This window comes from Neolamprologus multifasciatus, chromosome 10 (genome assembly GCF_963576455.1).
Source record: "Neolamprologus multifasciatus chromosome 10, fNeoMul1.2, whole genome shotgun sequence".
Classification (NCBI taxonomy): domain Eukaryota; kingdom Metazoa; phylum Chordata; class Actinopteri; order Cichliformes; family Cichlidae; genus Neolamprologus; species Neolamprologus multifasciatus.
Window position 1 is genome coordinate 17910197 of NC_140448.1, and position 14140 is coordinate 17924336.

At 39.5% G+C, this 14140-nt stretch overlaps 1 protein-coding gene across 1 annotated transcript in view; it reads left to right on the plus strand.

Moving 5' to 3' along the window:
• The window catches only part of LOC146510022 (replication protein A 70 kDa DNA-binding subunit-like), a 44313-nt gene extending 31020 nt beyond the window's left edge, over positions 1–13293 (plus strand). Inside the window, exons 14-17 of the mRNA XM_085174664.1 lie at positions 4570–4746; positions 4884–4991; positions 5109–5195; positions 12531–13293. Coding sequence (XP_085030790.1) covers positions 4570–4746; positions 4884–4991; positions 5109–5195; positions 12531–12632 — 474 coding nt within the window. The 3' untranslated portion in view covers positions 12633–13293. The remainder of the gene's footprint in view (positions 1–4569; positions 4747–4883; positions 4992–5108; positions 5196–12530) is intronic.
• Positions 13294–14140: the final 847 nt, after the last annotated feature.

Consider the following 14140-nt stretch of genomic DNA (forward strand, 5'->3'; position numbering starts at 1 on the left):
AGATCAATGTCGCTTCTAATAAAAATTTCTAATTATGCTTTTGGAGGTGTGGGAAGCCTATAGGGCATAACATTACCAGAAGGGAAGTGGCGCAGATAGAAAATGTGGGAGACTGAGAGCTGATGAGTAGAAAAAGGCAGGCAGAGCCACTCAAGCTACATGTCACTTACAAAGCTGCACTGAGGGATGTTTTTTTCTCGGGGGAGGGCGGGGACCAAGGCCACAGAAGAAGGTGTAAAGAAAGTAGTGAAGAGTGGACTGGATAGAAGTGACAAGGGTTAGTAAGAAAAGGTAAAGTCAGGATGAGGGTTGAAAGGTGAGAAATCCGTCTTTTTCTTGTTTTTCTTATTTTTTTCCCCTCTTCTTATCCTCTGTCCTGTCCTCTTTTCTGTCTTCTTAGCTGTCTGCCCTGCGTACCACCTACCGTTTCTGTAATTGAAAGGCTTTAAGAAGCTTGTCTCTCGCGCACTCTGAGGCTGCGGCTTTGGTTATAATAATGGAATTCAAATCATTAGCTTATAGTTTGAAGGAATCTAATTTGACATTCTACCTGTTTTCCTCCATGTAAGTGTGTGTGTGTGTGTGTGTGTGTGTGTGTGTGTGTGTGTGTGTGTGCGCGCACGCACGGATGCAAGCATACAAGCTATTTCTAATTAATGTAGCAATGTGTGTGTTGGGGTTTGGGGACAAGCATTAAAGTTGGCATGTGCAGCCACGTCAATTATGTGAAGTAGATTTTCACTTGGTTGCCCTTCCACATACAAATTTTAATTGCATTTAGGTGCCAGAAGGTGACACAGGGATTTGGTGTGATAAGAATGAAAACTATTTTCAGAGCTATGTGTGTGTGTGTGTGTGTTAATGTTTCTGAATCTTTAGGTAAGTGTGCACACATATTTTTGCGTTGTAGTGTGTCTGTTTTTATGTGCAGCGTTAGTCATGCTACTCTTCCAGGCGCTCCTCAGTGTGCTTAAGGTTAAGACTTTGCCCCAAGGCTTTTGTGTATGCACTGGAATACTGAGGGAGAGAATAAAACACAAAGGGAGAACCGGAAAGATGATGACAAATGCAGTGGGATTTATTTAGAGTGGTCTAGTTTTGTGGGAATCACTATGGTTCAGATCGCGATGACCTCTGTCCGCTCATTGTCTGTAGCATCTGCCAACATTAGGAGTCCTCAACAACCCCGTGCTCTCAAAAAGCATCCTGTTTTCTCTTCTCTTGTTACGTCCACCCTTCTACCACCTTCCCCACTCATCGCCTTCCCACCTCTCCAGCCTTCCAGCGCTCCAATCTGCCCAAGTCTGCAAAACGTGATGAGGCAGGCGGAAAATGGGAGTGGAGTGTTGAGGGGGAGAGCGGTGTTGCTAACGGGAGGAATTCTCCTAATTAAAAAAAAAAAAAAAAAGCCTTACTAAGTGTTCAAGAGGGGTTCTTGCCGTGTGGCATGTGTACTGGGTAGATGGATGGGTGGACAGATTATGATGCTGTGAGTCAGTGTTAGCTAGAGGGGGAAAAAGTGTCAAAGAGCTCTAAGTCTGACTGGCAGTATCTGTAGAGGTCATGAGGACAGAGGACATCATCAACCCTCTCATGAGCGACGCTGTGAACACAACGGCCTTTTCACATTCCATGCTCTTACTAAACACTTTACAGCGAGTGTGGGCTGTATAACGAAGGAACAGCATTGCTCTGTCAGCGTGTGTGTGTGTTTGTGTGTGTGTGTGTGTGTGTGTGTGTGTGTGTGTGTGTGTGTGTGCTTGCGCGAATTTGGCCAGCATCCTAGAAAGAGTCTTTGATAGACTCATTTAGGCCAACATTAGTAATGAGTCTGGCCCAGCTCTAGCTTGTAGTTGTTGTTTAGAATGCATTTTAAAGCATTTCATTTTAAATTCTGGCTTCAATTCCAACATCTTGTTTAAGACCTGTTCTCCTGATAGAAGAAATACCCTCTGGTGAATCGAGGAAAAAAAAATTTTCTGTGGTTTTTCCAAGCATGTGCAGGTATATCACATTCATCACCCCGTGCTTAACCGCGCGTATGTTTGCATGCAGGCACGTCCACGTGCGTGCCTTTTCCCAACGAGATGCAGTTCCTGTGCTGTGTGCATTCTTTATATTTATATTTATGGAAATCAAATGCCGAGCGTCTCCACAGGATGAGAGAATAGCCTTTTCCCCCCATAGAATTAGCATTTCTTTCCTTTTTAGCTGTTGATTTTACCAGTGTGAGTTCTGCTGCCTAAGGAGCTAATATCTGTTTAAATTACAGCAATATCGCTGCATTTTAATTTGATGCTGTTTGACTGTGTACACTTTAATTTAAATTCCTAACAGAAGGAAGTTCGGCTCATTGTATGTGTATTGCAAATGCACAAGTTTGGGTCTTTGCATATAACCTTGCACCGCAGCCGTGTGTATATGTCAGCGTGCTTGTGCACGCGCATACATTAGCACATTAGCACTATTTCAAAACTAGAGAGGAAGAGAGAAAGAGATCCGTCTCATCTTGCATTTATTATGCAAAGAATTCTCAAACTCCCTCTGCTCTCTTTTTAAACAGTTCCGAGATTGTTTGGAAGTCAAATAGAGATGTGTAAACAGCGTGCATCTACCAGCTGGACCAACTTGTTGGCAACAGTTTTACAGTTGATGCCAAATTTGATCTGAGTATTTTTATTTTATTTAGTATTTCTCTTTCACCCTCTTTACAACTGTCCGCTCTGAAAGGTCCACTTTTATTCCTCTCGATCTCACATTTCTTTTGGATTTTATCGTTTAATTTCATCACTTGAACACAAAAGAATACTTACAATATTTAGATGAAAACAACACATCCACTGAGGGTTATTCACCTGGAGCGCTGATGAATGTTTCTTTTAATGTGCCGCTCAGTATAAAAGAAAAGTTTTAAAACATTCCAAAGTTCTAAGCAGCCTCATTCAATAGAAAAGTTGTAATGTCTACAGTAAAGGTTGTCTGTCTTTGTAAATATATTAATGCAGCTTCCTAAGCTAAGAGCTCCTCGGTTATCTGTTGCAAGTGAATGAATTGAGAAGTCAAACCTTCATTTTGCTGTGTCACTTTTCTGTGCACGGGTTTGGACACATCACATATTTTGAAGTGAAAAGAAGTAAACAGAGCTCCTGCAGCAAACTTCAAATTTATACGCTAATATTAGTGCACTCCTTTTTTCTTTATCAATTTAAAAATCACAAACAGTAAAAGTGATTGTGCATCAGTGCTGCTTTATAGAAGCTAACTTATTTTTAGCTTCACTCTCTTGATTGACTGCGTGATATTTGCATACAGATTTTGGTATTTGTTGAATTATTCCACTCCTGTGTTCTGTTGTTTTTTGTTTGTTTGTCGTTTTTTTTTTTTTTTTAAATGCGCCTCCTTTTTTTTGAAAGATTACATGTTCAGTTCCCGAATGACGTAGCAGTCCATGTTTCCTACTGATAACTTGTTTTGTGTAAGTCTTGTTTACGCATCAACACTGCACAAGGGAAAGGTGCACCACCTCTTCTCTGTCAGCTAAACCTTCCTCAAGCTCTTTTGTAGTGATATGGGAGGTTTGTTTGTCTTTTGTGGTTAGCTTCAGTTTTAGATCTTTTGTCAGCTGCCTTAAAGCAGCCTGCAGTTGTTAATTGCTACCACAAAATGTAAGGAATTATAGAATGACAAAGCACTGGAAATGTCATCAGCTGTCAGTTTGTAATGATTACTGTTGACCTGTCTTATAAGTCCTGTTGAGTCAGGACTATTCTTATAACTTTATGAAAGAACAGTGCATTTATATTTACAATTATTTGTTTAGACTTTTGTTTCAAACTTTTGTACAGATCTGTTTTTTTTTTTTTTCAGTGTTCATACGCATACCTTTAACTTTAATCTTGGCTCAAGAGTCTACAAGATGATGTAACGGTTTTATTCAAGTCTAGAACTCCAAAAAAAAAAAAAAAAAGCAATCAGATGGCTTTGCTCTGAAAGCTTGAATGAAAGGAGGCAAATATGAGCCAGCTACAAGGACGGCTACAGTTAATTTCTTGTTTTAACATCTGCCAGCTCTGCAAACATTCAAAGGAGAACGCTGCCAGTTAAACAGGAAAACTAAATGATCCATAACACTGGCACTGACTATTATTCTGCCATGAGTTCCTTTCTCCTCCAGCTGTATGCTGTCAATTTGCCATATTTTTACTGACACCGACTTAAATTATGCTTTTGAGGACTGGTGTTAATTAGCTGGTGAAACAATGCTAGATTGTCTCCCGGTTCCAGCAGGAATAGTTTGACTGTTGCAAAAATTGCACATTAAATGCAAAGTTCTTAAAACAAGTCTCGGGTGATTTGGTTGATTTGCCACATTCACATTTAATATGGAAGAGTAATAGACTGAAAAATATAATAGACAAAATGCAATTAAACTGCTGCTGGTTAGCACAGCACCTTCAGATTAACCGCAGCTTCCGAGACAATCCGATTGCAGCAATATGATTTGGTGTTTATAGCAATCGAGCTCAACCCCTGTAATAAGATAAATATGTTTTTGTGTTCCATTTTCAGGCACAGTATTTCAGCTGCGTGGCGACAGTGCTGTACATTCGTAAGGAGAATTGTCTGTACCAAGCTTGTCCATCTGCAGACTGCAACAAGAAGGTCATCGACCAGCAGAACGGGCTGTACCGCTGCGAAAAGTGTAACAAAGAGTTCCCCAACTTTAAATACAGACTCTTACTTTCTGTAAGTGTGCACATCAATAGTGGTTGTTATACATACTGTGATGAGAATTATTGTAACCTACGTGAATATGCATGACCACACATACACATATAAATAATCTGTCGCCCACTCATCATCTCGGCCTGTTCCTCTCTCAGGCCAACTTAGCTGACTTCGGGGATAACCAGTGGGTGACGTGCTTCCAGGAGACAGCTGAGGCCCTGTTGGGTCACAGCGCAGAAACTCTCGGACATCTCAGAGACACAGTAAGACACATAGGCAGACAAGAAAATTGCCTTTGCAATTTTACCAGAAGGTCTAACTGTAAAAGACTTCTTCCTGTGCTTCCTGATGTTGTATTTCCCTTGTTTTTTGTTTCTAAGGATGAAGCTGCCTTCGATGAAGTCTTCCAGAAAGCCAACTTCACAACTCACATCTTTAAAAACAGAGTCAAGCTAGAGACCTACAACGTAAGTGGCTAAAAACTCCTGTGCAATATAAAGTGGTACAGTGCAATACAATTTAGCAGCAGAGCAGAATATACTGGTACACACTAGTGCTCATCATTGTCCTATAAGCATTCTTTCAGTGATCCTGGAGAAATATTCAACCCTGATTGGCTAGTGTCACAAACAGCCGTATTATCGCTATATTCAACAAATACACCAGCAAGCATCTTATTTCCCCAATACGGCAATAATAGGCTTTCAAAATACACAAAAGGTTTGCACACAAGTCACATTGTTGTAGAAGTCAGTAAATGGTTTAATTCCAGGTCAGTTTCACAATAAAAAGCAGCTACAATACACAGATGTGTTTGTGCGAGCTGTTTCTTTTATATGACAGCGACCAATTACAATTACATAATTGTTTTGGGAAATTACAACATTTGCTGCTTATCAACTCCACAGCCACACATGATAATAATAATAATAATAATGGATTGCATTTATATAGCGCTTTTCGAGAACCTCAAAGCGCTGTACAATTCCACTATTCATTCACTCTCACATTCACACACTGGTGGAGGAAAGCTACAGTTGTAGCCACAGCTGAGTCTCTTTGTTAGATCCCAGCGCTCCCTTACAGGTCTCATACTAATCAGGAGGCCTTTGGTTTGAATCCAAACCCCTCCAGTCCGCATGTCGAAGTGTCTTTGGTGTTTCGATACTTGTATAAAGCCTAATTGTTAAAAAATGATATAAGGAAAAGCTTGTAGTTTTAGCAATGGAAGGTATTTACTGATCAGCAGGATCCTTAAGGATGAAATTAAAAGAGGCGATATGAAGTGTTAGTGCTGACATAAACCACAATTTAACCAGCTGTGTTAACAGAGGCTTCATTTACCCAAGCATAATTGGCACTTTTCTTTATGAAGTCACGTAGAAATGAACAAATTTTCAAATTCTCATTAATGTAAAGACATATAACAGAAAAAAATATTTCTTCTTAGATTGAGGGAACATGCATTACTTTTGTCAATAATAACCTATTGCAGTGCATTAATGAATGATCTGCATGCCATTCATGAGTTTGTTAAAGCACTCATCATCAGATATTGTCTTCCAGTCGGTTGCACTGCAGACCCAAGCATGTAAGGCTACATATGCAGTTGTGGTGTGAATGAGACACGGCGGGTCCAGGGATCATAGGTTTGAGCCATTTTATTCAAAATTTGTCACACCACAACACCCGCCAACCCCTGAGTCCCCGCGTTTTTAACTAGGCGGGCGTGATTAAGAATGCCGTGCAGGTGCGTCCGCCCTCCCTGCACGGCACCGCAGACCACGCCCCACCACAGCAGTATAATCACAACATGCTGTCAGTCACGTAACATGAATCCGAACTCATTTCAATTAGTATAAGAGTGACAGGGGAGTTGTTTTATAGCCAGTGCACTTTGGATAACAGAAAACAAATACAGCTGTGAATTCATTTCTCTTAATTAGTCGCTAATTAGCATGTAGCTATTGTCTTTCTAAGCCTAATTAGCGTAATTATTCAGAGTCTAATTTGCTGCTGGGGGCACATACCGAGAGTCTGAGTGGAATGATTGAGATGTAGGATGAGCTCTGAATGGTCTGTGTCCTGACCTCGAGAAAATCTACAAGGAAAACTATGCAGAGTTCATAAACCATAAACCATAAAGTGAGGAAAGTCTAACTTCACCAACAATAATGTTTATTTCAGTAAAGAGTGATCTTTATGTAGAAAGCGGAGGCAACTGTTTATGCTAAATGTCAGCATATCACGTCTACTTGCCAGCCGGAAGTTAGAGGAGCAAATGCTGGAGGCTGCAGTTTCCATTATATTGAACAATGCAGACGCTTTGGTCAGAACAAATGGCATTTTGATGATTTTGCTTTTCTTACAGCCCTACCACCGGTGGGGCTTAAAATGCCATCCTCAGGGCTACATTACAGAAGGAGTCATAGTTTTTCAAAACAAACACTACTTCACCTTGGGAGTATGAACATTTTGTGTAAATTATCCACTGAGAACCATCAATGTCCAAAGGAAATTTCAAGGTAATCTGGGCTCAAATTGTGAGACAGAGAAAAGGGGAGTCATCGCAGTTCAGAGGGCCCTGGCTGGCAGCAAATGGAAATGAAAAATTGAAAACATGTCAACAGTGTTTTAGACACAGTTTAAATGATCTACTGAACAACTAAGCAGCTTTCAGAACAGCTAACTGAGCAATCAGGGTTTTTTTTCCACCCTGAACGCAAATGCAGGCACAGTAAGCGCTTGTCATTACAGGCACTATTTTGCCATGCATGTCTGTGTTTGAGGCAGAGACTGATACAGATTTATTCATGTAATTCAGTGCTCTGGTTATTCAGTTAATTCAACAATATTAAAAATAAATGAATTGCAGTTTGCACTTAATAAAAAGAAAATCATTGATCGCCTGTTAATTATGCATCAAAGGTCTGTGGAGAGACATAGAGCATTTTCACAACATGTTTTTTCAAGACCACAAATGCATTTTTTTTTACTTTTTAGGTAAATACTTATTTTTCTATTGCAGGATGTGTCAGGAAGAGTTCAAGACAAATAGGAGCACTTTTTTGATCGTTTCAGTTTTCAACAAAGTAGATATAATGAGCTCAGAATAGAAACGTGTTCTACATAAGGCTTATCACTGTATTCAGACATTTTTTCTGTCTGCAGTTGGCACAGCCTGTGATTCAAAACACGAGCTGTTCACTTTGTCTTTCTACCGAAGCCTTCATTCTTACACACTTGTGTGACACAAGGCAAAAAGTCCTACCGCATTGTTTTCACAAAAATAGAACAACGCAATGAAATGTCAGAACCTAATAAGATTAATGAAGTTGTAAAATGTGCTTTGTCACTTGTCATAACAGAGACACGCAGAGAGAGAACGACCTGGCTTAGGATCATATTTTAAGGTTTGTCTTATTTTTAGGAACAGAAGCGAGATGACAAACTACCAGGTTTTTGACTTAACAAGCACAATGTGCTCACATGTTTTTGTTCAGTCATCAACTCTACCAGTGTACTACCTATCTATCAGTCACTCTTCCTATTTAGACCATTATCCTGTTTAGACAAGGTTATAATAAATTCTTTTCTTTCTCTCACAAAGGTAATTCATATTATATAATCGCCTATTTTAGGAAAATACTATTTTAAAAAAGGTCCCGGCCAGTAAAAGCATATATATTGGCCAAGAAATGAGATCTAGAAGTAAAAAGGAGACCCTTAAAACCGTCTCATGAGTCTTGGCAGTACTTAGTTTGACCACCAGGGGGCAGTCCTGAAGAATGTAAGCATGTAAATAAAAAGCTACACATAAGAGATCTTAGCTAAATCTGTTTATTTCATGTGGAAGAAAAAAATGTTTGATATGTTTTAATATCAGATTTCTTAAGCATATAAGTCACCCTAACATTATCAACCTCTGAAGGCCTATAATTTGTGTAGTTGTGTCTACTTTTTCTAGAGATTTGAGGAAATTGAAGGTAACGTTTCAAAGAACCTTGAGTGCATTGTGTTCTTCAATCAGTTCTTGAACAACGGGCAGTGTGGCATAGCCCGTTTTTCCTGATGGGGGAAATCACTGAGTTGTACCTGGTCTATAGCAGTGTTATGGACCCATGTGGGATGCTCAGAGCATTCACCAGAGCAACACACTCACCAAAAGCAAACACCAGCACTGACGTTATTTCCCAAAGTAAATAGCACACGAGGGATTTAAAGGAAAACAGGACTCATCAGACCAGATGACCTCCTTTCAGTTTGTTTAAGGCTTCTTTTGTTGCGTGACGATGGGTAAGGTTAGTTTTAGGGCTGTGGCAGCCGTCACGATGTGGCCAAAGTGCTCTGATTTTCAAATCCAGCAAACTGACTCCTTAATCCCAGGACCGTAATGTATATGTTTTTGTAAATAAACAAATATTATCCGCACATAAACATTCCAATTGCTAACTTATGTATATGTAAGTTTTTTTGTGATTAATGAGAGTTACAGAGAAGCCACAATAATTGTTTAAATATGGTGATGATGGTGCTGAAGAGCATCAGTCTCTTTTAGCCCTGCTTTAAAGGTGACAGCTGTGTGAAGAATGATAATTGAGAGTTTAAGAATGAAGGTCAGACTCCCTCTGTCCCCCTTCTTACCTGGCTAATCTCTACATGAGGAAGACGTGATTGACATTTTGTTTTGTTTTTTGAAAATTGCAGAAATTGCTTAAGGCAACTTGACATACCCCTCTGTTGGGGGGTGTAGTCTCTGAAAGCTTTGGAGTTTGCCAGGTTTTTCACATTTGGCATTTAACAAATATTATATTAAGAATAGATTACTTTGCTCAAGTGAAAAACAGAAAGTACAAGAAGCAAAGCAGTAACTGATAAAATTGGCCTGCTTTTATACTTTACGACAGGTATAAAAGTGGGAGACTCTTATACAGATGTTGTGATGATAAATGTGCATTTATCATCACAACATCTGGTCTATATTCACAAGCAGGTAAACAAATTTACAAATCCTTCACACGATGAAAAAGTCCAACTCAGCTGGCAACAGACGTAAATAAAAATGTAAATGCTGTATTTAAATAAAGTTCTGTCTTAACTGTCTGCCGAGTTTCATTAAGGTGGTGCCTTACAAAGGCAGGAGCATGTGCAGTGAATCAGAAACTAGTGCTCCAGAACTAAGTGCAGTAGAGGCTCATCTTCCTCTCCTACACACACACAATTCACAACATGGTGAATTGGATTTATGGAGCACTAAAGAGAGCTGTTTACACATAATCTTTTAATTTGCATTTGTTTAAAAGACAATCCAAAGAAATGTGTTTCTGATTTCAAACCAGTACTCAGATGTGATAATTAAGTTCAAGTCTTAGTCTTTGAATCTGTTCCAGGCTGGCTGATTATTCATCTTAAATATGTGTTGCTGTATTAGTGCACATATATCTGTGCTTGTGTCAGAGTCCAAGTGCATCAGTCTGAAGTGAATACATTGATTGTGTCTCATTGAATCTATTAGTGTCATTGGAGATCGGTTTTTCTTTCCCTGTTTTAACAGACAGGCCATTCAGAGCCAAGTACACTCTTAACACAGCATTCACACCACATTACACTCAGACCCTTTTCCTGTCCTTGAGTGTGGAAAAAGGTTTCAGAAAATTCTGAAAGAGAGAGAGAGAGAGATTGTTTCCAAGGAGCCAGACTTTCTAGACACTTGTGTTCCTGGGCAATAGTTTTCCAGTGTTTTCTCGCAAATAGGCCAAAATAGTCCTTTTGACCCAAAAGTCCTACAGTAGAATTTAACAGAAGGTGGTTGGTGACCTTGTCAGAGGCTTAATTCACTTTCAGACAAGTTTTAAGAATCCTTTATCAAGGTTGCCTTGCATATACATTTTACTGGATATATGGGAAAAAATGGTAGTAGGATTTATCCTATTCATTTCAGTTCCATAAAACCTATTGTGTGAATGTGTTAAGATATTTCAGTCTTGACCTAAGTGCTGGATTGTTAATGAATGATATTTCTCTGCAGGTAGTTTTGGGTTGTTTTTTTGCTCAGTCCAGTACAGCATCTTAATTATTCTCTTTGAAGATGTGGCATCAGTAAGTGTTTATTGGCTAGTTGTGCACTGTACTTTTGCATGTGTGTGTGTTCTGTTTTTTTTCTTTTTGTCTACACATCCAGAAGTGCTGGTATTTATTCCTTCAGGGAAGAACCCCACTTCAGCGCACCGCCTGAAATTGAGTTAGAGAACAAGGGTGAATGTTTGGCTACGAAGTAATTGTTTTCTCCAGATGCGATTGCAGTATTAGTCTGCGCATATTAAATTACCAAGCCTTCTTCCTCTCAGTATCCTACCATTTGGAAAATCATTATTTTTAAATAAGTTGTCACCTTTTGTCAAGTGGAACCTCCGATTCAAACCCCCCCTCCCCCCACGTATTGTTTAATTTGCCTGAGGTAGATGCAAATTGAAAATACGAGTAGAAGTGTGGAATCAACGTGTGAACAAATGTTCTATCCTTGATGCTGGTTATCCTAAGTGAATTGCTAATTGTCTCTAGATTAATCCCTTTAATAATTGTCACTGATTATGATAGAAAAGAGCTTTTGACTTTATGCTTTCACTGGAAATCATGCCATTGTTTGATGGTACAGAATCTGACTTACTGATGGTGACTCTTACTGCAAACAGTTGAGACAACTTACATCTGCGTACACAATTATCGATCTCAATTGTTGTTGTGTTTGTGAAAGTACAAACACGCATTCACACCGATGGGTAATTTAGAATCTCCAGTTAACCTAACCAGCATGTCTTTGATCTGTGGGAGGAGGAAACCCACGCAGGCACACCGAGAACATGCAAACTTCACACAGAAGCTGGCCTGTGGATCCAGGAAGCCTCAAGCTACGCGGCACTAAACACTGTAGCTCTGTATAATATGGCAGATTAGAATATGTTTTTATTGATATCATTTTTACTAATATGAAGGTAACAGGTGGAACATCCTTCTTTTTGCTTACTTTTGTAAATGACATGGAAAGTGTCACCTTTCCTGCTCTGCTTCCCGCCTTGGGGCCACATAGGGTCACTTTATAATCACACAGTACATTGGGTTTGAGTAATCACACGAGTTTTTGCTAAATATTGCTGAAGTCTGTGATCGTGCAGTAGCCAGTGTTTGTGTTCTTGTTTATGTTGGAAGCCTTTTATTTTTTATCTTTTTAGTCTTGCGACAGTCAGGACTCAGTCTGACTTGCTGAATTTTCACCATTTGAGGTGAAATGCTTAAATTCATCATCAGAGGTGTCTGGTTCCCAAAGAGAGCGCTTTGATGACAAGATTCGCTTACATCATGGGGGGAAAAAAGCCGCTCTCGTTTTCTTACATTTATGAGATTTTCCAACGTATCAAAACAGAAGAAGCAGGCAATGCAAATTAAAATCAACATATTAAATACCATGTAAATTATGCAGCTCAGCTCGAGATGACTAACGACATCATGGCTCACACTTGCCAAAGGATCTGAAATTAGACCATAGAATAAAATCTACTGGCCTTGCGGCTTTTTGCATAGATTTTGAGAAGAAGGTTGTTGGTACAAGTCTGAGCTGACAGCAAAGCTCTTTCAGTAGCAGGAAGTTTCAGTCCTAAAGCAGACTTTCCACCGCTTGGGTCTTAATTGGTTCAGTAGATTAATGATTATGTGCAGTCTTGAATCGTGCTGATCACAGAGGTTAAAGTTGTTGTTTCCTTACCCGATGCTGTGCACTGAACTCAGACTCTCTGTTTCCTCCACAGGATGAGAGTCGAGTGAAGGTAACTGTAATGGAAGTCCAGCCGGTCGACCACAGAGAATACAGCCGGAGACTCCTGCAAAACATCTACAAATTGGCTAGATGAACTTAGTCCCACCCATTCAAATGTCTGTCTGGTCATTAAACGCATCTTTCACCATTCTGCGACCAGTGTCCGACTTTTTCCCACGTGCGAGATAACAGCATACCAGGCTGAGACAGGAGAGGGGGCGGCCAGTGATTCATCTAAATGGCAGCCAAACAAAAGACTGATATTTAGCAGATGACTTCCTTCACAGAGCGGAGGGAAAAAAGGCAAAAAGATCTGATGGAAGTGACTTCCAGCTTTATTTTAATGGCAATTTAACTTTGTGTTTTCAGTTTAAAGAATTTTTACCGTGTCCTGCTTACATTTTCACGTCTTACGCATCATGTAAATACTATGATCGTAGTGTTTTCTTTTTTCTTCATCAACATTACTTATTTCTTCGGTTTTGTACTGGTGATGCTCAGTGTTAGTTGAGTAAGACGTAGATGAGTCACATTTATTTAATCTTTGTTTTTTGTTTTTTTTCTTCAAACAGAGTCTTGGAAAAAATGCGTGGGGGATGCACGTGTTTAAGCTGCATTCACAGCGTGCGCCTTGTTCTTAAAAGATAACTTGGGTGTGTGTGCGTGTGCGCGCGTTTGTGTTTGGTTTCCTTTTGTGCTTCCAAGAAATGTCAGACAAGAAAAAAACAGGCATTAAAAGGACATTAAAATAGAAAGTGTCTTTGTCTTTATCTGTGTTGTCTAAACAGGTAGGCTTACAAAACAGAAAATTGCATTTGCTGGGAGATCAGAAAATATTATATTTTTTAGAGATATTAAACACCTGGATTTCTTTCTGAAATATTGTAAGGTTTTCACCTCACAGGATAAGGTGACCTGAGGCAGCTGGCGTGCTTTGTAAATAATCAAATTGAAAGCTAAAAGTTCTAGGAAGGAGACGGACATTTTTCTGTGGCGTTTTATCTCAAGAACCAAAAAGAGCACTGGAAATATTATATATATATACAATATTTTGCCTCACAGTTTAGGAAAAATACTCTCATACTGTGACTGGCGTGGCCATGAGACAGGTGGGTGAATGCAGTGATTAAAAGTCACACTCGGTTCACTGATAAATCAGGCATTTCAGTTTGAAATTACTTTCAAATTAAATGTCTCTATCAATATTAGAGGGTCCTTTTTGCTCACTGAGTATGCATTAAGACACTAGAAAGCAAGGGAAGTGCTTCAGTGGCATTCCTCCAGTAAGGTGTGGCTCAAGGCCATGACACTGATTTATGTTGGCAGCAAGCTGCCTGCTCCCTCCTCTCCCAAGCACCAGCAGTAACATCTCCTGCCTGCTGCCTGCCATGTGTGGAGATTTGGGAGATTAAAATGCACACAGTAATCTTTTTATCCATGTGTCAACTCTTGCCCAACTTATTCCATTTTCTCTGTATGAGTTTTTTGTTGTTTTTGTTCGGTGCTCTGATGCGTCACTCTCTAATAATCACTTCCTAAAGACATAAAAGTTAGACAGCGTACATTGAATGTAGTGACATTTACTAACATTTACTAACACAG